The sequence below is a fragment of the Elephas maximus genome, chromosome 20 (genome assembly GCF_024166365.1).
Source record: "Elephas maximus indicus isolate mEleMax1 chromosome 20, mEleMax1 primary haplotype, whole genome shotgun sequence".
NCBI lineage: Eukaryota > Metazoa > Chordata > Mammalia > Proboscidea > Elephantidae > Elephas > Elephas maximus.
This window is the reverse complement of record NC_064838.1, coordinates 1260740-1285111: the sequence shown is the minus strand read 5'-3', so window position 1 is coordinate 1285111 and position 24372 is coordinate 1260740. Positions and strand designations below refer to the sequence as shown.

Here is a 24372-nt window from a genome sequence, read left to right as displayed (position 1 = left end):
CAACAAAAGAAACCCTCAGGCACCAAAAGAAAGCAGAATATAAAAACTAAAGCAGAATTAAATGAATTACAGAACAGAAAAACAATTGAAAGAGTTCACAAGACCGAAACTGGTTATTTGAAAAAATTAACAAAATTGATAAAACATTGGCCACACTGACAAAGAAAAACAGGAGAGGAAGCAAATAACCCGAATAAGTATTGAGATGGGCGATATTACAAAAGACCCAACTGAAATTAAAAGAATCATATCAGATTACTATGAAAAATTGTACTCTAACAAATTTGAAAACCTAAAAGAAATGGATGAGTTCCTTGAAACACACTACCTACCTAAACTAACACAAACAGAGGTAGAACAATTAAATAGACCCATAACAAAAGAAGAGATTGAAAAGGTAATAAAAAAAACTCCCAACAAAAAAAAGCCCTGGCCCTGACGGCTTCACTGCAGAGTTCTACCAAACTTTCAGAGAAGAGTTAACACCACTACTACCAAAAGTATTTCAGAGCATAGAAAAGGACGGAATATACCCAAAATCATTCTATAACGCCTATCCCTAATACCAAAACCAGGTAAAGACACCACAAAGAAAAGAAAATTACAGACCTGTATCCCTCACGAACTTAGATGCAAAAATCCTCAACAAAATTCTAGCCAATAGAATTCAACAACATATCAAAAAAATAATTCACCACAACCAAGTGGGATTCATACCAGGTATGCAGGGATGGTTCAACATTAGAAAAACAATTAAAAAAAATTTTTTTTTTATCATATCATAAAACAAGACAAGAACCACATGATTTTATCAATTGATGCAGAAAAGGCATTCAACAAAGTTCGACACCCAATCATGATAAAAACTCTCAGCAAAATAGGAATAGAAGGAAAATTCCTCAACATAATAAAGGGCATTTGTACAAAGCCAACAGCAAACATCATCCTAAATGGAGAGATTCTGAAAGCATTCCCCTTGAGAACAGGAACCAGTCAAGGATGCTGTTGATCACCACTCTTATTCAACATTGTATTGGAGGTCCTAGCCAGAGCAATTAGTCTGGATAAAGAAACAAAGGGAATCCAGATTAGCAAGGAAGAAGTAAAAGTATCTCTATTTGCAGATGACATGATCTTATACACAGAAAACCCTAAAGAATCCTCAAGGAAGCTACAGAGTTCAGCAGAGTATCAAGATATAAGATAAACATACAAAAACCAATTGGATTCCTCTACACCAACAAAAAGAACATCGAAGAGGAAATCACCAAATCAATACCATTTACAGTAGCCCTCAAGAAGATAAAATAATTAGGAATAAATCTTACCAGAAATGTAAAAGACCTATACAAACAAAACTACAAGACACTACTGCAAGAAACCAAGAGAGGCCTACGTAAATGGAAAAACATACCTTGCTCATGGATAGGAAGACTTAACATTGTAAAAAGGTCTATTCTATGAAAGCCATCTATAGATACAATGCAATCCTGATCCAAATTCCAACATTTTTTAATGAGATGGAGAAACAAATCACCAACTTCATACGGAAGGGAAAGAGACCTCAGATAAGTAAAACATTACTGAAAAAGAAGAACAAAGTGGGAGGCCTCACTCTACCTGATTTTAGAACCTATTATACCGCCACAATAGTCAAAACAGACTGGTACTGGTACAACAACAAATACATAGACCAGTGGAACAGAACTGAGAATCCAGACAAAAATCCATCCACATATGAGCAGCTGATATTTGATAAAGGCCCAAAGTCAGTTAATGGCAGAAAAGACAGTTTTTTTGTTTTGGTTTGTTTTTTAACAAATGGTGCTGGCATAACTGGATATCCATCTGGAAAAAAACAAAAGAAGACCCATACCTCACACCATGCACAAAAACTAACTCAAAATGGATCAAAGACCTAAATATAAAATCTAAAATGATAAAGATCATGGAAGAAAAATACATGGCATAAACAGTACCGAAAACATTACTAAAAATACAGAAGCGAAACCAGATAACTGGCAGCTCTGAAAAATCAAACACCTATGCTCATCCAAAGACTTCGCCAAAAGGGTGAAAAGGCTACCTACGAACTGGGAAAAAGTTTTTAGCTACAAAAAGACAATGCAATTAAAAAAAAAGTGCAAAGGAAATGAATAGGCACTTCACTGAAGAAGACATTCAGGCTGCTAACAGATACTTGAAGAAATGCTCAGGATCATCAGCCATTAGTGAAATGCAAATCAAAACTACAATGAGAGATTCATCTCACTCCAACAAGGGTGGCATTCATCCAAAAAACACAAAATAATAAATGTTGGAGAGGCTGCAGAGAGACTGGAACCCTTATACACTGCTGGTGGGAATGTAAAATGGTACAACCACTTTGGAAATCGATTTGACACTTCCTTGAAAATCTAGAAATTGTACTACACTACAACACAGCAATCCCGCTCCTTGGAATATATCCTAGAGAAATAAAAGCCATTACAGGAACAGATATATGCACACCCATGTTCATTGTAGCACTGTTTACAATTGTAAGAAGTTGGAAGCAACCAAGATGCCAATCAATGGATGAATGGATAAATGACGGTATATTCACGTAATGGAATACTACACATCGATAAAGAACAATGACGAATCCGTGAAACATTTTATAACATGGAGAAATTTGGAAGACATTATGCTGAGTGAAATTAGTCAGTTGCAAAAGAATAAATATTGTATAAGACCACTATTATAAGAACTCAAGAAATAGTTTAAACAGAGAAGAAAATATTCTTTGATGGTTATGAGTTGGGGGGGAGAGAGGGAGAGGAGTATTCACTAATTAGATAGTAGACAAGAACTATTTTAGGTGACGGGAAAGACAACACACAATACAGGAGATGTCAACACAGCTGGACTAAACCAAAGGCAAAGAAGTTTCCTGAATAAACTGAATGCTTTGAAGGCCAGCTTTGCAGGGGCGGGAGTTTGGGGACCATCTTTTCAGGGGACATCTAAGTCAATTGGCATAATAAAATCTATTAAGAAAACATTCTGCATCCCACTTTGGAGAGTGGCTTCTGGGGTTTTAAACGCTAGCAAGCGGCCATCTAAGATGCATCAGTTGGTCTCAACCCACCTGGATCAAAGGAAAATGAAGAACACCAAGGACACAAGGTGATTATGAGCCCAAGAGGCAGAAAGGGTCACATAAACCAGAGACTACATCATCCTGAGACCAGAAGAACTAGATGGTGCCCAGCTACAACCGATGACTGCGCTGACAGGGAACACAATCGAGAATCCATGAGGGAGGAGGAGAGCAGTGGGATGCAGAACTCAAATTCTCATAAAAAGACCAGAATTAATGGTCAGACTCAGACTAAAAGGACCCTGGAGGTCATGGTCCCCGGACCTTCTGTTAGCCCAAGACAGGAACCATACCCAAAGCCAAGTCTTCAGACAGGGATTGGACTGGAATATGGGATGGAACATGATACTGGTAAAGAACGAGCTTCTTGGATCAAGAAGACACATGAGACTATGGTGGCATCTCCTGTCTGGAGGGGACATGAGAAGGCAGAGGGGGCCAGAAGCTCCCTGAATGGACATGAGGAGAGAGAGTGGAGATACGGAGCATGCTGTCTCACTGGGGAGAGGGCAATTAGGAGTGTATATATAGCAAGGTGTATACAAATTTTTATAGGAGAGACTGACTTGATTTGTAAACTTTAAAGCACGATAAAAAAAAAAAAAAAAAAAAAAGCCTGTGTGTGGGCCATGAGCCAGTAGCAGTGGCAGCCTAGCAGGAAGAAGCCCTACCCGCCCCCACCTCCCCGCCCCTTTCCACTGTGCTCCAAACTTCTCGAACTGGAGCAGCTGCTGGCCTGGGCTCTGAGGGACTCGGTGGCAGCTGGGCAGGGAGCCCTTCGTGGGACAGCTCTCTGGTCAGACCCTGGCACAAACGTTCAGATTGGGTGCCTATCCTTCTGTGAGCAGAGCAACAGGCCCATTGGAATATAATCCTCTCTGCTTTTCTCTTCCCTTATCCTTTTGTTGAGTTGCCATGGGAACGGGTATTTGTAGGAGAGCTCTCAGGAAGCCTGCTTTTGACAGACACTGACATTGTCTTAGCGTAGAGAGATGCCTGCTGAGTTGGACAGGGGGAAGACAAGAGTTTCGCACGCGATGGTGAGCTGATGGAAATTCTGCTGGAAGGTGACCTGTTTGCAGGTGTGTGGGTCTGTGGACCTTGGCTACAAGGCCATGTCAGCATCTCCTAGCACACCACCTGGTGTGGCCTGCCTTGTACCTGAACTTGCTCTCCTGCCTCAGGTGGAGAACATTAAACCTGCTCTGCAGTGCCCAGCCTTTCTATTTACGTACAAAGGCCCTGCCATTTTTACGTTAAGATGATGACAGAAAATACACTGCAAACAAAAAGTGCACCCTAATGTAAACTATAGGTTTTAGCTAATAATAACATATCAACATTTGTTCATCAACTGTAACAAATGTACCCCAGGGATGCAAGATGTTAACAGGAGAAACAGTGTGTGTGGGTGGCGAGGGGGAGGAGGAAGTATATGGGAACTAGCTGTGTTTTCTGCACATTTTTTTTGCAAACTTAAGACTGCTCTAAAAAATAAGGTCTGTTTTCTAAAAAAGATGTATCATTTATATATGGACAAAGAATAAAAATAAATGTGAAAAAAGTTGTGGTTACCCTGCATACTGGAAGGACTGGCATTTTCAACATTCAGGTTAAAACAGAAAAAGAAACACAAAGCAAGCATATTCTGAGCGTAAATGCAACGATCTAAGTACCCAAAGACGGACTAACCGCTGCCATCAAGTCGACTCTGACTCACACCGACCCTACAGGACAGAGAACTGCCCGGTAGGGTTTTCCAGGCTGTAATCTTTACAGGAGCAGACTGCCACATCTTCTTCCTGAGGAACAGCTGGTGTTCTAACTGCCCACCTTTCATTTAGCTGAGCGCTTAACCACTGCGCCACCAGGGCTCCTTGAAGCCAGATTAAGGCCCCATCACTGAGCACATACTCCTCAGCGTGTGCATTACGCTGTCCAGCCGTGATGTCATCAGTCGCTTACAGCAGAGCTTTTAGCTGTGCTCTGCCCATTGCCGCGGCAGCTTCTCAGAGAAGCCTCTGGCCCGAGACTGTGCCCTGAGGTTATGGCGGCGGCGGAGGAGAGAGATCCGGTGTGGTGGAGAAGAAACACAACTACTGAAAGAATTTAGCCAAGCCCACAGTGTTTTAAGTGACTCCAGTTGTCATCGAGTCGATTCTGACTCAGGGCGACCCCATCAGTGTTAGAGTAGAACTGCGCTCTGTAGGGTTTTCCACGGCTGATTGTTTGAAACAGATCCCCAGGCCTTTCTTCCCAGGTACCTTGGAGTTAGTGGCTGAGAGCAAACTGTTAGCACCACCCAGGGACCATAAAGTAACTAAACCAAAAAACCATACCCAGTGCCATCGAGTCAATTCCCACTCATAGCGACCTTATAGGACAGGGTAGAACTGCCCCGTAGAGTTTCCAAGGAGCACCTGGCGTATTTGAACCGCCAACCTTTTCGTTAGCAGCCATAGCACTTAACCACTACGCCACCAGGGTTTCCGATGAAGTAACTAAAAAAAAAAAAAAAAAAAAACAGGGTTTCCGATGAAGTAACTAGCTCCCAATAATAACAGCTAACAGAACAGGTCCCGTTTACAGAATGTCCATGGTGTGCTAGGCTCTATACTGAATTTAATCTTATATCATACCTAACAGTCCTGCAACACAAATGCTGCCATGCCATTTACATATGAGGAACTGAGCCTTGGAGGGCTAGAGTTTGTCCAAGGTCACAGGGCTAGTTTGTGCCCCAGGCATGAGATGAGCCTTGGTCTATCTGATTACCAAGTCGGTCATCCCCACACAGCAGGTTAAGTAAAGAGCAGTGCTCCTCCACCACTGAATCGGCTCAGAGGTGCAGACGAGTTTGTTTCACCATTTGCTTTCTTCTGAGTCCCATGCCTGCACGTATAACACCTACTCAGCATCTCATTCTAGATGTCTCTTGGACCCCTCAAACACGACAAACAAAACTGAATATATCATCTCCCTCCTGAATGTGTCCATCTAAGTGCTTCCTAGCCCAGAAAGTGTCCCTAGGTGCTGGAACAGTTCATGCATTCTGCTGCTAACCAAAAGGCAGAAGGTTGGAGTTCACCTTGGATGACTTGGAAGAAAGGCCTGGCAATCTGCTGGAAAATCAGCCACTGAAAACCCTATGGAGCACAGTTTTACTCTGAGACTCGACCGCAAGCGGATTTGGTTGTATCCCAGAAAGAAATGCACCATCTACCCCCTTGAACAACCCAGAGAATGTGTGCCCTCATCCTTGTTTCTTCTCATCCTCATGCAGCGCTTTATCACACACCAAGTCCTGGGAGTTCTGCCTCTCAACCGAAAAACAAACCCATTGCCATCGAGTTGATTCCAACTTAGAGCAACCCTATAGGTCAGGATAGAACTGCCCCATTAGGGTTTCCAAGGAGCAGCTGGTGGATTCAAGCTGCAAACCTTTTGATTAGCAGCCATAGCTCTTAACCACTGCGCCACCTCTCAAATCAGTTCACTGCTGTCCCCCTGCCACCATCCTTATCCTCATACCATTACCCCTCCTCTGGGCTCCCTAGCCCGCCTTCTAAATTACCCTTCCAGCAGCCTGCCTGGCCAACCTCCTCCACATTCCTCACTCAGAAGCAGGGGGAGCTTTTAAAATGCAAATGTTTTGCAATTAAAGATGCAAATTGGAACCTGTCATTCTCCCCTAAAACTCCTCAATGGTTTCCCCTTTGACCTGGTTAAAAATAACTTCAGCTTCTCCTTGAGATTTCAGTGGAAACGACATTTTCTCCAGGAAACCCTCTCTGATTTCTCAGTCTAAGTCAGGCCCCTCTCACCTTTTTGGCAGCGCCCAGACATCCCTGTCATAGCACTAAAGTCTCTCTTCTCTTCCTACTTACTTATTTACTGAACCCTAGCTCCTGGCACGGTGCCTGGCACAGAGCAGGCACTCAAATATTTGAAGAAGGAAGGAATGAAGGGAAGAGGGAAAAAAGAGAATTGAAGAAGAAAGGAGGGAAAGAAAGAAGACTGGCTATAAGGGTGAGCCTACTAAACTCATCTCTACAATTAAAAATCGACTCCAAGGATGCTGGTAGAGTTACAACACTGGCAACTCTCAAATTAATGTCTTCAGTGGGGACCTTGCCCCAGCATCACAGATTTGTATATCTTACTTCCTAGTCCTAGTGGTGCAGCGGCTAAGTGCTCAGCTGCTAACCAAAAGGTCGGCAGTTCAAACTCATCAGCCATTCCACGGGAGAGAGATGTGGCGTCTGCTTCTGTAAAGATTACAGTCCTGGAAACCCTATGGGGCAGTTCTGCTCTGCCCCATAGGGTTGCTGTGAGTCAGGTTCTACTCGACGGCAATAGTTTTTTGGACTATACCTGAATGTATAACAGTCATATCAAGTGTAACTTGTCCCCAACCAAATTCCTTATCATCCAAAAATGCCATCTCCTAAATTGGAACTACACCTTCCAGTGGCTTTGACCATCATGATTCCTCTTTTTTTCCCCTTATCGCCGGCAAATTGTGTCAGCTCCATCTTCAAATTCTTTCCAGAAGCTGAGCATTCCAACTCTCATCACCCATTCCAAGCCCATATCATCCCTTACCCTCATCAGGATTATTGCAGCAACTGGCTCCCTGATTCTGGTCTTGCCTTCCCCTCCTTTTCACCCCAGCCACCACAATCTGTCCCCAATACACCAGGCTAATGGATCCTTTCATCCCAGCCACCACAATCTGTCCCCAACACACCAGGCTAATGGATCCTTTCACCCCAGCCCTTGCAGTCTGTCCCCAACACAGCAGGTTAACAGGTCTTTTCACCCCAGCCACCGCAGTCCGTCCCCAACACACCAGGCTAACGGATCCTTTCATCCCAGCCACTGCAGTCTGTCCCCAACACAGCAGGCTAATGGGTCCTTTCGCCCCAGCCATCGCAGTCTGTCCCCAACACAGCAGGCTAACGGATCCTGTTCAAATGTGTCAGATCATGTCACTCCAGTGGCTTCTCATGTCATTCAAAGTCAAGGCCAAAGTCCTACTTTGGTTGGACTACTTAGGTTGGTTTCCCCACAAGATGACCCAGCATAAGGATTTAGGTGCAAGTAGGTTCTTTTGGATGAGACAGTGGTGGTTCAGTGGTAATTCTTGCCTTCCATGCGGGAGACCTGGGTTCGCTCTCCAGCCAATGCACCTCATGCAGGGCCACCACCTGCCTGCCACTGGAGGCTTGCATGTTGCTGTGATGCTAAACAGGCTTCAGCGAAGCATCCAGACTAATGTGAACTAAGAAGAAAGGCCTGACAATCTACTTCTGAGAATCAGACAAGGAAAACCCTACGGATCACAACAGTTTGATTCCCAACTGATCACGGGGATGGCGCAGGACCAGGCAGCACTTTGTTCCATTGTGCGTGGGGTCGCTATGAGCTGGGGCTGACTCCATAGCAGCTAAGAACAAGGACAGGTTACTTTGGAGGGAACGCTCTGTAGCAGAGTGGGGAGGGAAACAGAAAGGAAGGAAGCTAACACAGGCTGCGTTACTGAGCCAGTGACTGACTGCTGTGGGAAACTGAGCACCTGTCACCCCACGGAACTCTGGGAGACTGCAGAGTACCCTCAGAATTATCCCCTTGAAGGACAAGGAAGCTGGGGTATCTGCTGGGACCGCTCCCATGAGCCCTCTGGCACTCCCAGGCTGCTCCGTGAGGGTGGTAAGGAAGCCCTGGGGTGCAAGCCACAGCATGGGTGGTGAGGTACTGAGAAATAGTTTCTAATTCTCCTGGAACCCAGATTTTTGGTATCCATGGAGTTGGGGTGACCCACCTAGGCCATTGTCCTGAGATCGTTTGAACCTTGGGCATTGAGCGGACAAAAAGCAAACCCATTGCCATTGAGTCAATTCCAATTCACAGCAACCTTATAAAACAGAGTAGAGCTCTCCCATAGGGCTTCCAAGGCTGTAATCTTTACTGGAGCAGACTGCCACATCTTTGTCTTACACAGCAGGTGGTGGGCTCTAACTGCTGACCTTTCAGTTCGCAGATGAGCACTTTAACCACTATACCACTGGGGATCCCTTTGAGCAGACTGGTCATTTAAGAGCTTGGCTACTAACCAAAAGGTCAGCAGTTGGAATCTACCAGCTGCTCCTTGGAAGCCCCATGGGGCAGTTCTACTCTGTCCTATAGAGTCACTATGGGTTAGAATTGCCTTGATGGCAATGGGTTTGTTTTTTTGGTTGGTCTCCTAAAAGCTACCTTCAAGTCAAGCTAATTAGTCAAGGCCATTTTGCCTTGGGCATTGAACTCCCTTAAAGAACTATCTATGTGCAGTCATTTTCCAGAAACAGAAAATCCAGCGTGGGACTGGAAGCTGTGTCTGAGGGTAAACTGTTACTACGTAAACATTGTTCTGGCCCTTTTCTATGGTGACGTCATAAAATGGGGTATAAGAATCCTTGGGAGTTCTTTTCTCTTTGAAATACTTTGACTTGCTAGTCAGACATGTTGCCCGATTTGCAAATTATATATTAAATAAACTTCGTATCAATTTATATTATTGGCTTAATATAATTTTTGTTTTAACAACACTAAGCTGGCGTGAAAGGGAATGATGAGCACCAGGGGACGTGGGCAGGGCACACGCACACCAGCTTCGGAGGCCTTATGCGCCTGCCCTCCGCTCTCCCTCATCCCCTTCTCTCAGCCCCTCCACCTCCCTGCAGGCGTCCTCCACATCAGGGCCTTGGCTTCCTGCTCCCCAGGTCTGCCCAGGGCTCACCTGTTACCTCCCCTAGCTCTTTACTGTGGTGTCACCTCCGCAAAGCCTTTCCTGACCACGCTGCTTCTAATGCACCCATCCTGTCACCCCAAGTCTTCCTTCCCTGATTTATTTTTGCCCACAGCACTTGTCAGCATCAAAAACACTACATGTTCTACTTATCTGTTTATTTCTGCTATAAGGCAAGCTTCAGGAGCGCAGGGATCTTGTCTGTTCACCTGTTTATCCTCAGCACCTAAAAGTGTACGGCATGGAGTAGGGACACTTGCTGAATGGATATCCTTCACATCTAATATACATATATACAGAACATAGGATAAATTATGCTTACTGTTTGCTTTCTTGAAAGTATGAAGGAATTTCACTGAGCCGAGGAGTACCCTGCTCAAGAGTATGCCTATTTGATTCCAAAATCAGTCTTAGAAATGCACAGAAGCACCTAGCTTACCTGGAAAGAAGATAGCTGTATTTTTCTCAAACTAGCACTAATCTGCACAGAAAGCAAACAAATAATGAAAAAAAAAAAGGACACAAAAAGCAACCCCACCCCCAAATTTAAAATCTCTCAAGGTGAGGAAAATGAACAATTATTGAAGGCAGTCATCAAGAAGTGAGGCCTGAAGAATGAGAAAAAGCAGAGCAAGAGCAGTGGAAGCATAAAAGTAGTGTCTGTGGGGTGTGTGTGTGTGTGTCTCTGTGATGCGTGTGTGTCTCTGTGATGTGTGTGTCTTATAATGTGTGTGTGTGACTCTGTGATGCATGTGTGTCTCATAATGTGTGCGTGACTCTGATGCATGTGTGTGTCTCTGTGATGTGTCTCTGTGATATGTGTGTCTCTGTGATGTGTGTGTCTCATAATGTGTGCATATGACTCTGTGATGCATGTGTGTATCTCTGCGATGTGTGCCTCTGTGATATGTGAGTGCCTCTGTGATGTGTGTGTGTGTCTCTGTGATGTGTGTCTCTGTGATATGTGTGTCTCTGTGATGTGTGTGTCTCATAATGCGTGTGTGTGACTCTCTGATGTGTGTCTCTGTGATGTGTGTGTCTCATAATGTGTGCATATGACTCTGTGATGCATGTGTGTGTCTCTGTGATGTGTGTCTCTGTGATATGTGAGTGCCTCTGTGATGTGTGTGTGTCTCTGTGATGTGTGTGTGTCTCTGTGATATGTGAGTGCCTCTGTGATATGTGTGTGTCTCTGTGATATATGTGGATGTATCTCTGTGATGTGTGTGTCTCTGTGATGAGTGTGTGTGTGTGTGTGTCTGTGATGTGTGTGTGTCAGGAAGGGGGTGGTTAGTGAAGGGATAAACAGACATGTACCTCTCGATAACCCCCCAGAGCACCAAGGAGCACAGATAGTTGAAAATGAATTAACTGAGATTTATAACAGGTCTTTTTCCTGTAAATACCTTGGGCACATTCCTTCTCTGTTTTTTTTCCCCCAGTAGTAGGATTTAAAAGTTTTAGTACTTAAAGTCTTAGCTGTATTTCTATGTAACATTATCCACACTCCCTGAAAAGTCTGGCTGATTAAAGGTGTTCATGGGGTCCCTGGGTAGTGCAAAGGGTTAACACTCCTGGCTGCTAACCACAAAGCTGAGTCACTCAGGCCCTCAACACCAAGTGATTGGCCTTCTTCCCTTATGATCTGATTTCTCAATAAGAGAAAACATGCTTACTGTAACAAGTACCTGCTCTTCTGAGCAATCATGTCAGATACAGTCAAAGGGAAACCACATGCTATCTTGGAGCAATGCGATTTGCATCAGCTCACTCATTTGAAAGTGAAAATGTAGTTCTCCCATAAATTATATTTTTAATGCATAGCCTCATTTTGTATAAAAATGAATGCATAAAAACGACTGTTGAATGACACTGCTTCCTAATATTTAGTTTACCCACAATTCCCTAATCTCTCTCTTTCAACACTCTTCATCTATTTCTACACAGGTAATCCTGTAAACTATGACAAATGAAATCACTTCACATCATTGATTCATTTACACCGAGTGTAAAGTCAGGATGAAAACTGGCTTTTGCAACTTCTAATTACAAAAAACATTGGCTACCTGAGTCTCCTCCTGATGAGCAGATTAGCATAGATCTTATAGCTGACAGCTTCGACCTTCACTCCAGCAAACACTTGTCAAGATGCCAGAAGTCATTACCTGGCTGTTTAGAAAGGAGTTATGGGGTGCTAAGGCCGCACCTTTCGTAGATGCATCTAAAACTTCTATGAAGCTGTAGTCATTACGCACTTGCTCTTTGGCATGCCAACCCTCACCCTCATTTCTTACTAATACGCTCAGACCCTTCAGGCCTCTCCTCCCACCCCAGGACAAGGTCTCCCTGCCAGGCTAGAGTTCTATTCAGTCTTCAACCCAAAAGGCTACGTGGTCCCTGGCTGAAAAGTTAGTGTTGTTCTAAACGACTGAGGAGGGGAATCACTCTTACTGGCTCCGAATCTGCCACTAACACCTCTAGCAGCATTTCTGCAGTATCACTGCTCCCACCCTAGGCCTGACAGTTAGGCCCATAGGGCAGCCAGTGATCCCTGCAACGTGGAGAACGGATCATACGAGGCTCCTGTTCCGAGCCCTCTAATGGCTTCCCTCCAACTTAGGAAAAGAATGCTGAGTCCTTGCCATGAGGACTGGCATGCTCTGGTCCCTCTCAGTTACCTTCTGCCCCACATTCTTCCCCACAACACACTGTGTTCAGTCACCCCGCCCCTTTGGTGTTCTTTGGACATGCCAAGCATAGCCCCCTCCTTCCTACCTCCTCGAGGTCACTGCACCCAGATTGGACTCTCCTCTCCCAGATGTTTATATGGCTTGCTGCCTCAGTCCCTGTCCGTCTCTGCTCCACAGCCATCTCCTTGGGGAAGCCATCTTTGACCTTCCAACTATTTAAAACAGTCTTCCTTCATCACTCTCAGTTCCCATGCCCTGCTTTGTTTTTCTTCACAGGACTTAAACTCCTCGATTTACTATGACGTAATGTGCTGTGATACATGGTATACGGTATACCACAAGCAGTCTGTCAGTTTGTCCTACTGTGGCGGCTTGCATGTGGCTGTGATGCTGGGAGCTATGCCACCGGTATTTCAAACACCAGCAAGATCGCCCATGGTAGACAGGTTTCAGTGGTGCTTCCAGACTAAGACAGACTAGGAGGAAAGGCCTAGAAATCTACCTCTGAAAACTAGCCAGTGAAAATCCTAGGGATCACAACAGAATAGTATCTAACAGAGTGCTGGAAGATGAGCCCAGAATACCAACAATCATAAAGATGGCACAGGACTGGGCAACATTTCATTCTGTTATACGTAATGTCCTCGTGAGTCAGAGTCGACTCAACTGCAACTAAAAACAACAATAATACAGTGTACCAAAAAAAAATCACTGCCGTCAAGTCGATTCCAACTCACAGCGACCCTACAGGACAGAGCAGAACTGCCCCAGAGGATTTCCAAGAAGTGCCTGGTAGATTTGAAATGATGAAGCTCTTAACCATTATGCCACCAGGGTTTATACTATAGTAAAGTATTATATGACACAATACAGTATAACATAAAACCAAAAAAAAAAAAAAAAACAAAAAACCCATTGCCATCGAGTCGATTCTGACTCATAGCAACCCAGTATAACATATAACATAACATAATATGATATGACATATATTACGTTACACTATATATTTATTTATTTTCCATCTTTCCCACAGGACCACAATCTTCACTTGGGTAGAGTCTTTATTTTGTTCAGTTTGGTATCCCCACTGTCTAAAACAGTGCCTGGTATATGGCAGGCCCTCACTAAGTATTTGTTGATTGTTTAAGTAAATGAGAAACTGATCTTATAAGCAAAAGTAGACTTACTGAGAACTTTACAATCCTTAGAGACAAAAGAATTCAGTAGCCACTCAGTGTGAATTTCTCTCTGGTAAGTCTATATATTTCTGCTCCTTTGTTCTGTAGAACCTACACGGGCTTCTAGGTAGTGAGCAGGCCAGGCATGCTGGAATCAATCTGGAGCTAAGTTCAAGTGAAGAGTCACTGCCACGTGCATCCTTGGCAGGACATTGTCTCTACATACCTTCCTCATACAGACCCCAGGTGAGCTGTCAACACAGCACATTCTCACATTCTCCTGGCAGTATCTTGTACTCTCAATTTAAGCCTGGCCATCTCTCTTACATCTACAGATTTCCTGGACTTGTTTCCTGCCTTTGCTTTATGCAGACTGGGTTGGCTACATTTCTGATCCTGGTCTTGTGGTTTGACTCTTAACATCACTTCGTTGCTGCGTAGTTTTATGTCAGTATTTGTTTCTGTGTACCGAGGTATTCTAGCATCCATAACAGTGTCAGGAGTAGAAATACTCCATAAATACTTGTGGTATGCATGAATGAATACTTGATTCTTGATTATATTCCAACTGTAATCAAATCAACCTTGGAAATCTCAGCAGAAAAAAACCCTAAGACTGTTTCCTTATAGGCCACTAATTCTTTACCCTAAGAAACAAACCTTCTCCCAGACTGTACTGTGCCACAGGTGGTGCTGCGGTGTGTAGATGGCATAAAAAGAGGCATGTGAATACGTCTCTTGAGAATTGAGGATGAGAAGAAGAGATTAGTTGCACAAATAGATCTTTAATGTCTTTCTGAAGACGAAGTTTTCTCATCTCTTAAGTACAAAGAGGAGAAGATATCAAAATTATATCATACGAAGTTCCTGAGTACTCCAAAAAGTGACATATCCCTCAAATGACATTGTGTTTTGACTGTTAGCAGATTGCTCTCTCTCTCTTTTTCAACAGCAACAACCACATCTTACTACCAATATGCATTCGACAGCTGGGCCATTAAATCAATCCTGGATGAAACTTCATCATCCATCTTGTGCTTTCTTCTCAATAGAGTCTGTGTGCTGTCTTTGTATTTCTTTCTCATCATGAAGAAAGGAAAAGCGCTCATCAGGCAGGGCCCCTCTTCACTGAACACTCCTCAGAGGGGAAATATTTGACTCAATTACATGGGGGCCTTTGAAGAGACAATTTCTTATTCTACAGATTACAGAGTATGGGAACATTTTTTTTGAATGTTCAAAGTGATGAGGGCCTCTTTCCTCCACTTTGCCTTGGAAACTTATAATCCATTAGTTCAGTTAAATAAAGAAAGTGAACTCTTCTCTTCCAAGAAATAATCAACAAGGATACAGAGCAGTCGGAGCTAGGAAATGCTCCATTTTTTTCTTTCAAATTTTCCCTTTTAGAGAACATTTCACATATTGGGTTCCCAAATATGCACACCTTCAACACTGAACAAATGCCTCAAGCATTGACAGGGACCCTCGTCCATGCAGGACGCCATTTCCCATTGCACTGTGTTCTGCCTTCCTGCTCACTCTACTTCTTGTATTTCTTTCCCTGTAGCTCTTCTTCTTAAGCTCTTCCCCAGTGCTCTGTTCAAGTGTCCCAACAGCCTAATGGTGTGATGCTGGCCACTTCAATCCTGCACGCATTCTCTAGGCAGCCACATGTTGAATCAGTGAACTTCTTCCAAGACAGAGAGGGGAGCTGCTGTGCTCCTGCCTGAGTATTCCCCTTGAGGATCTGCTAACAAGGGGCACACTCAGCTCTAACTCCACTGAGCTTGAAGCTGCAGGGGAATGTGACTACTGCCACCTGTAATGCATGAAACACTCAGGGAAAATCTCAACCAATGCTGATTTTTGAATAGTAGCTCAGTTTGACTTGGAAAAATTAGAGAAGTGATTGTCCCTAAACTGCTGCTGTAGAAAAGTTACCAGACCCACCAAGACAGGATGGAGCCCGGCCCTGTCTCTCAGTGCCTGGTCATGTTGCAAATTCCATTCAGCTTCTCTGGCCTGAGTTGCCTCATCTGTTTCAGAAGGGGTTGGATGAAGAGGAGTCCCTGGGTGGTACAAAGGGTTACAATGCCCGGCTGCTAACTGAAAGGCTGGATGCTCAAGTCCACCCATAGGCACCTTGGAAGAAAGGCCTGGTGATCTACTTCGAAAAAAATGGCCATTGAAAACCCTATGGAGTACAGTTCTACTCTGACACACAAGGGGTCACCATGAGTTGGAGTTGACACGATGGCAACTGGTTAAGATCTTTCTGAACTGAAAAATAATTTGATTCTCTAACTTTATATCTCAGAGATGAGTGTAGAAGCCATGTAGAGTTTTGCTTTTATTCTTTTTTTTTTAAAACAGGTGTCACATTTACCTGTAAATGAGCACAGATTTTCTTGGCAAGTGAGTTTTCCAAGCATTTACAAAGCATTCTCTTTATTTTTTCATTAAAAAATACACCTTTCCTTTCACATTCATGGTTCATCCGTTTCTCTAGCTGAGTCGCCCTGAGCCCACTGCCACCGCACCCTATACAGCCAGAACAGAGAGTCTGAGTAACTTGGTGAGTTGGCCACGCAGGCGCTGGTTGAGAGAACTGCTGCATCTTGACTGATTTTGCATCAGTGGTCCTCCTTCTTGCCTTACGCAAGGGCTTCCTAGCTTCTGGAATTTCATCACAGCCACGGCAGAATGGACTGCCAGCTAGACCCTCCCTGTCCCTACGCTCTCAGTATCTCTGCACACCTTCCTGAATAGTGACACACTCCCCGTGTAGCCAAGACACTGCTCCACTGAATCAGCTGTATCAACGTTCAAATCCAATCCTTCTTGGCAGATATTGGAAATAAAATTTCCTGCATTGTAAAGCCTAATTTTGAGCTTTAAGTCTTCACCGGCCTCATTTCCTGCCACTTTTCTGCATATAGAGCCATGTTCCTTGACTCCCTGTAAGTCCTATTCTCCTGTTGTCCCTCTGTGGGGTCCCTATCTCACCTTCCAGTCTAGCTGAAATCCTCCCTAGCCCTCAAAGTTCACTCAAAGGATGTCTTCCCTAAGTGCCCTCCTCTGAGTGCTCCTAACACATTTCTACTTCTGTTAGAAAGCTCTGTTGGCCTCTCCTGCATTACAGCCCCATCATCAGGTTGTAAGCTCTGTGAGAGCAGGGACTCTGTCTCGCTAATTTTTATATCACTCAGGGCTGTGCATGATGCTTTGCACAAGACAGAATCTAAATAAGGTGGACAAGTATCATGAAGCACTAATGCTTATTTACAGCCAACAGTTAGGATTGCCTGAATTCCGGATATGTATTACAGAAAGATTGTTTTTACTTTACCAGAAGTAATTCCATTACAATTTTCAAAATAAACACGTTTGTCCACTTTAGCCAGAAACCAGAAGGCTGGACAGCCCTTGCTCAAACAGAGGGCTCCCTTATTAAACACGTTTGATTTGGATACATTGTAGGCCACAGGGTCCAGTTTTCTCAGACCCTAGCTCTCTGGAACACACTTGTCATTATATGTTTTAAAAGCATTCCAACTACTGAGGGCTAACTCTCCTGATGTGCAGACAAGGGCTTGAGAGCCTATAGAGCTCAGTCCTGAGCCAGCCTGCATGTGGGGTACCATGAGACAGAAGACAAGGCCTCCCCCTCTATGCAGATGTCTTGGTCCTCTAGTGCTCCTATAACAGAAATACCACAAGGGGATGGCTTTAGCAAAGAGAAATCTACTCTCTCACAGACTAGTAGGCTATAAGTCCAAATTCAGTGTGTCACCTCCACAGGAAGGCTTTCTCTCTCTGTCAGCTATGGAGTAAGGTCCTTGTCATCAATCCTCCCCTTGTCTGGGAGCATCTCAGCATAGGAAACTCAGGTCCAAAGAACGCACTCTGCTCCCGGCGCTGTTTTCTTAGTGGTATGAGGTCCCCAGCTCTTTACTTGCTTCCCTTTCCTTTTATCTCTTTTAAGATAAAAGCTGGTACAGGCCACACTTCAGGAAAACTCCCTTTACGTTGGATCAGGAATGTGAACTTAGTAAGTAAGGGTGTTATAATCCTACCCTAATCCTCTTTAACATAAAATCACAATCACAAAATGGAATCATGGTCTGACCAAGTTGACAGATATTTTGGGGGGACACCACTCAATCTATGACAAAAAAAAAAAAAACTTGCCCCAGAACATTCTGCTAGAAAGTGACAGAACTGGATAACATCACATATACTCACACTTGCAAGCTCTGGGCTGGCCTCAGAACTGCCTAAAAAACCAAACCAAACCAAACTAGTTGCCATCGAGTTGATTCGACTCATAGCGACCCTATAGGACAGAGTAGAACTGCCCCATAGGGTTTCCAAGGAGCAGCTTGTGGATTCATACTGCCAACCTTTTCGTTAGCAGCCTGAGCTCTTAGCCACTGTGCCACCAGGGCTCTGAGAATTGCCTAATAGAACAGTTCTGTGAGAAAAAATTTTTAAAGTGTATGTGTGTGTGGAGAATGCAAAGTATGTCTGGCTTCAGGTCTGTCTGGATCCAGGATCCCTGACTGGGTTCAGAAGATCATTTCTGGGCTCAGGGGGTCTTGTCTGGACCCACAGGCCCTGTCTAGACCCAGCTCCTCTCTGTGACTAGCTTCCTTCTTCCTTCAGACTGGCTCTCCTTTCAGGGTATGAAAGATCACTGTTAGCAGTCCCAAGTCTAGAACTTCACATTCATTATTGGGTATCCATGCATTAAATCTCATGGTTGTGCTGGGGTCATAAGCCTATCCAGGGACAGTAACTGTTCAAGAAGAATGAGGGGATAAGATGAGCCAGACCTGAGTCCCCTGCCCATAACTGGCTCGATGAGGTGGGGGCAGGCACTGTCGGTACAAAGTACATTTTCTCGAGAAAGACCTGCTGACTAACAACAACAATTCCTCTCCAGGTCCCAAACCAGCTGGGTGAGTCCAACTCAGTACACTTCACACAGAATTCTTCTCTACTGTAAACTACGGTTCTGGGATATTTAAGATGATAAATCCCACTGTTTTTCATCCTTAATCTTAAGGCCTACCACTTGTCTGCGGTATACTGTGGTGGTTTGAGTGTTGGTGTGATGCTGGAATCTATACCACTGGTACTTCAAATACTAGCCACATCATCCATGGTGGACAAGTTCCAGTGAAGCTTCCAGACTAAGACAGAGTAGAGGAAAGGTCTGGCGATCTACTTCTGAAAATGAGCCAAGGAAGACCTTACGGATCAAGCATTGTCCTACTTACTTGCTTTGGACACATCGTCAGGAGCGATCACTCGCTGGAGGAGGACGTCACAGCTGGTGAAGGAGAGGGCCAGCAAGGGTGAGGGAGACCCTTGGTGAGATGGATTGCTACAATGGCCACAAAAATGGGCTCGAAGATGCCGGCGATATTGAGGATGACACAGGACATAAGGTCGCCACGAATTGGAGTGGACTCGATGGCAGCTACCTACCTATCTACCTAATCTTTACTACACAATCTTCTACTCATTCTTCTTTCCTTTCCTACAGAAGAAACAGCTGGATTACCATGTAATAGTAAAGGGAACATGTAACGTTAACTTTCCTTTGTTTAATGCCCGCTGCCCACTGCCATCGAGTCGATTCCGACTCACAGCAACCCTATAGGTTTGTTTAGTGGCAGGAGAGAAAAACACATTCAAGGAACTCCTTATGTTTTGGACTGAATTTTGGCAAGCATGCACATGGAGGCCAGTGCTGGGATGTGGACTTTGAGAAAGCCATTATATGGAAACAGGAGCAACCATTACCCTACTGCTGTGTGCACGTAGCATTTGTGGCCTCTGGGATCCTCTTGATCCTCCCCAAAAATCCCTACTCTTGGGGCCAATGAGCACAAACAAGGCTTGCGACCTAAACCAGTGGTTCTCAAACTTTAGTCGGTATCGGAATCCCCTGGAGGGTTTTTAAACACGTATTTCTGCCACCCCTGCCCCAAGTTCTGAATGAATAGGTCTCAGGTGGGACCCCAAGAATTTGCCTTTCTAGCAAGATCCCAGGCTATATGGATGTTGTTGGTCTGGGAACCACCCTTTGAAAACCACTGACTAAATGAAAATACTTATTGCAAATGAAGTAAGTGCCCCTTTATGCAATACCGACCTACTTTTGATACTCACTAATACCATATGCTCATACTCATGTTCATAAATTAGGCAGAATTTCCAGAAAATAATCACCTAACATAAAGGAGAGAGATTCAGAAATAAGGAAAACCAGCTGCATTTATCACTAAGCATAAATACCACATGATATTTGATAAGGACTATGTTTTTATGTGGTATTAGGAAACCCTGGTGGCATAGTGGTTAAGTCCTATGGCTGCTAACTGAAGAGTTGGCAGTTCGAATCCACCAGGCGCTCCATGGAAACTCTATGGGGCAGCTCTACTCTGTCCCATAGGGTCGCTATGAGTCGGAATCAAGTCAACGGCACTGGGTTTGGTTTTTATAGGGTATTAACTATATGCACTATATTCCCATTTATTAAGTTTTGTATCATTTCATATAAAATTAGCAAAATAAATGCACTTTAAATTCCTTCAGCAGGGCTATGTCTCCTTTCATTAATAATAACAAAAAATCTCTGCAGTGTGGCATTAAGCTCCTTGGGGGAACCAAGCTCAAACAGACGGCTGGATTTGCAGGAGCTCAAACATGCAGGCAGCACATAATATGAGAAATAATTTCAAAAGGTCTATTAAGGTTCATATTCTGATAACATACACCGGCAAGACCACTACCATTCATCTAAAACGTGTTTGTCCTACCAGTGACATTACCCCTCGCTGCCCCCAAAAAAAACCATTGCCATCAAGTCATTTCCTCCTCCTAGCAACCCTATAGACAGAGTAGAACTGCCCCACAGATTTTCCAAGGAGCAGCTGCTGGATTAGAACTGCCGACCTTTTGGTTAGCAGCCAAGCTCTTAACCACTGCACTACCAGGGCTCCCCAGTGACATTAGGAAGGTTGCAATTAACCTGTTGTAGATTGAATTATGTCCCCCCAAAACACGTTTTGTAAATCTTAACCCCTATACCTACAGATGGAAACCCTGGTGGCATAGTGGTTAAGTGCTATGGCTGCTAACCAAAAGGTTGGGAGTTCAAATCCACCAGGCACTCCTTGGAAACTCTATGGTGCAATTCTACTCTGTCCTATAGGGTCACTATGGCAATGGTTTTTTTTCTATACCTATGGATGTAATCCCATTTGGGAATGAGGTTTACCTTGTTATGTTAATAAGGCCATGTCAGCATAGAACCTACTCTCTTTTGACATATAACAAGAGCAGATTAAACCCATACCCCATTGCCATCGAGCTGATTCCGACTCATAGCGACCCTTTAGAACAGCCTAGAACTGCCCAATAGAGTTCCCAAAGAGCACCTGATGGATTTGAACTGCTGACCATTTGGCTAGCAGTCACGGCACTTAACCACTATGCCACCAGGGTTTCCAAGGACATATTAGGTGCATAGAAGTAAGAAGGAATGGGGGAAAAACAGATACCATGTGGAGATCTCCAAGGAACACCACAAAGAAAGACCACTAGAAAAGCAGAGACAAAGATTTTCCCTCATAATTCAGACCTCTAGCTTCCTAAACTGTCAGGAAATAAATTTCTGTTCATTAAGGCCACCCCCTTGTGGTATTTCTATTACAGCAGTATTTCAAAATTGAGACATATACTATGAAGATTCCACAACATTTTTAGAACTAGGAACCACAAAAAATTCCATTCAAGTTCAAAATTATTTGTTGTTAAAACACTGAGCATGTCTACTTCCCATTTGGACATGGCTACTCAGTGAGAAATTATTTCCTTCTGTGTTGTCAAAAACTACCCCAAAGCAGATTTGGCCCTCCACACTTGGGATTTACACTGCCAGACAGTAAAATCCATATGGTCACAAACTTACTTTCCATAATCCTTTTCTTACCTAGCATCAGGTCCATTCACAACACGGTAAAACTTTTCAAAATATAAAAGGAACTAATTTATATTTATAAACGATGGATATATGTTATCAATTTTGCACACATACAACAAGCAAGAAACATTCTGGCTTGAATAGCTTCAAGTTAACAAATGCATTGGCGTAATTCTGCACACTCAAGTATTTAGAAAGTTGTTGCAGTGAGGCTCAAACATCATACATTTCATATGTAATTTCCTTTTTGTTAAAGCACTTCAGTTTATGACATGAACACATTTAAAATGACCAAGGAATTAAATCTCAAATAATCAACCTCATTTTCCCTATAAAGCAGTAAAATAAATGAAAAGCCATTGTCAGTGTCTATAGTCATAATTAAAAAAAAATAAATAAAAAGACTGCATTCTATTTTATTCCATTAAATTCCAGCAAACCTAATTTTAAAAGTAATATTTCCCAGCACTGGGATGAACGGCCAATTGCAGACCATTTGTAAATATAGAATGTTTTGCTACACCTGACTTTGGAGAAAAAGCTTTCAATTCCAGTTAAAAAAATCGTTCATAGAAAGAATTCACCAAAATAAAGTCATCTTCTGCTGTCTGGGGTCATGCACATTCAGACTAATATCTCATAAATAAAAATTGAAAACTGCTTTGGTCTTAAATATGCTCAAATAATCACATGGAGGAACCAGTACTGGTAAAGTATGTTGTTGGTGAGGAAAGGAGAGACCCTGTAGCCCACCAGGGGGCCAAGCCATTAACACAGGAATCACACCCTTTTTTCCAGGTAGCAGTGAATTTAGGATAAAATCTGCTGGTTTCCTTTCATCGCTGGGACCACGTTAAATTGCTCAGCTGAGGTAGCAATTCTTCACTACTTCGTGGAGTTGCATCTCAGGTGCCACATGTCTGACAATGAAATCTGACAATGAAATTGAACCTGAGGAATTCAGCTTTCTACAAAGATTAAATTTGTAGGATTTCTGCATTTAGTACAACTTTTGAAAGAACTCTTTTTGATCCAAAACTTCTAGCTCCCAAAATTTCTACCTTTAGCAAGTAAAAGTTGCCAAAGGCAAAAAGGCATCCCACAAGTAATGATCAAGAGCAACCAAAACGAAGACAAAGTTTATCCCATGACATAGGGGATACCAGCTATTTTATGCCTTGCTTACAATCACTGGATACCGAAACTTCAGATAATATCACGTCAATGCAGTGCAGCCTCGGTTAATGAGAATAGAATACTCAAATCCCTAAAACGTTTGCTGCATTTTACTTTGGAAAAAAAGAACAACATTTCAGTAAAAAAATAATTCATATAAAAGATTTTGCTAAAACCAACAGTCATTTTCTGCCATGATGGGGTCAATGTATACTCACCCCAAACTCATAAATGATTATAAAATATTGTAGAGTCCTAACCACGGAGTAATCCCCAAGTACTGAAAATCACCAAACTAAGTTTCTGTTCTCTACAGCTTCTCTATAGTTTGCTTACTAGGCAGAAAGATCATATAATACATTTTTCAAAGATTTTCAGTAAGCCAAAAAGAAAAAAGAAGAAATTTGAGATTTAGGAAAAGGCAAAAATTTTATTCACCACCACATTTTGTTCTTAAAGTCTCTAGTTAGGGCTTTTGCTGTTTTTCATATAACAACAAACACCAATTATACAGCAAAGCTCACTCAAGCCCTATCAGCAAATTGATGTCAAAATGTGTAATTAGGAATGACCAGTAACTGATGATCTAAACTTTTATTTAAGCTTTCTAGATCCTGAGCTATGTGTGGGTCCGCGATGGATAAAAGTAAAATCAGTTTCTGCGTCTTGTCCAGTACCAGATGAAAAGCCTCAAAGCACAACTGTGTTTGCTCTGTTCACATTGGGGCCACTACAGACGCCAAACCCTTGTGTCTTCAAAAGCTACCCTTTTCTCTCTCAGCTACAGCACTGTGGTCTCCTGCCTGCAATGGGAAGCCATGCCCACGCCTCACTATACTCCAGCCCCTCTCCAAGCAATGAAGTCCCAGGCAGTGCTATCGACTCTGGGACAGTATACTTCAGTTTCCCCTCATTGCCCCTAAGTCCTCATTGCCTCCTTCATTACATATCCGTCTGCCAGGGGAAACTCTGTGCTTTCTTCTGGGGTGTTTTGTGCTGCATATCTTTCTCTCCCCTGACCGGGGGGGGGTGGGGGTTGTGTGCGTGAGCGTGTGCATGTGTGTGTGTGTGTGTGTGTGTGTGCGCCTTACCTGCTGCCTTAGCAACAGCTGCAGTTGTCACGTTCTGGATATTGGAGGTCACTCTGAAGGTCACTGCTGGTCCCAGAACACTGAAAAGATGATTTAAAAATGAGTTCATAACTAAGTCAAAATACAGTGTTGCTTATTTGAAAGCCACATGGAAAACACTGATACTCTTAAAAAGCACATGCATCCAAGGCCACTGCTTGTTCCAAACCTGACCTCTGCCAAGTGTCTTCTTCCATTTTCAAGTAATGTTATTGATAAGCTTTATTTTTCTAAAACATACATTGCAGTGTTCTTACCATTATAATATTC

The 24372-nt window shown here is 43.4% G+C and overlaps 1 protein-coding gene across 4 annotated transcripts in view; it reads right to left on the bottom strand.

Moving 5' to 3' along the window:
* The window catches only part of PTPRN2 (protein tyrosine phosphatase receptor type N2), a 1957978-nt gene that overhangs the window by 893022 nt on the left and 1040584 nt on the right, over window positions 1-24372 (bottom strand). For all 4 annotated transcript variants that reach the window (XM_049861881.1, XM_049861880.1, XM_049861883.1 and 1 more), the window contains one exon: window positions 24064-24143. In XM_049861881.1, the coding sequence (XP_049717838.1) occupies window positions 24064-24143 (80 nt within the window). The remainder of the gene's footprint in view (window positions 1-24063; window positions 24144-24372) is intronic.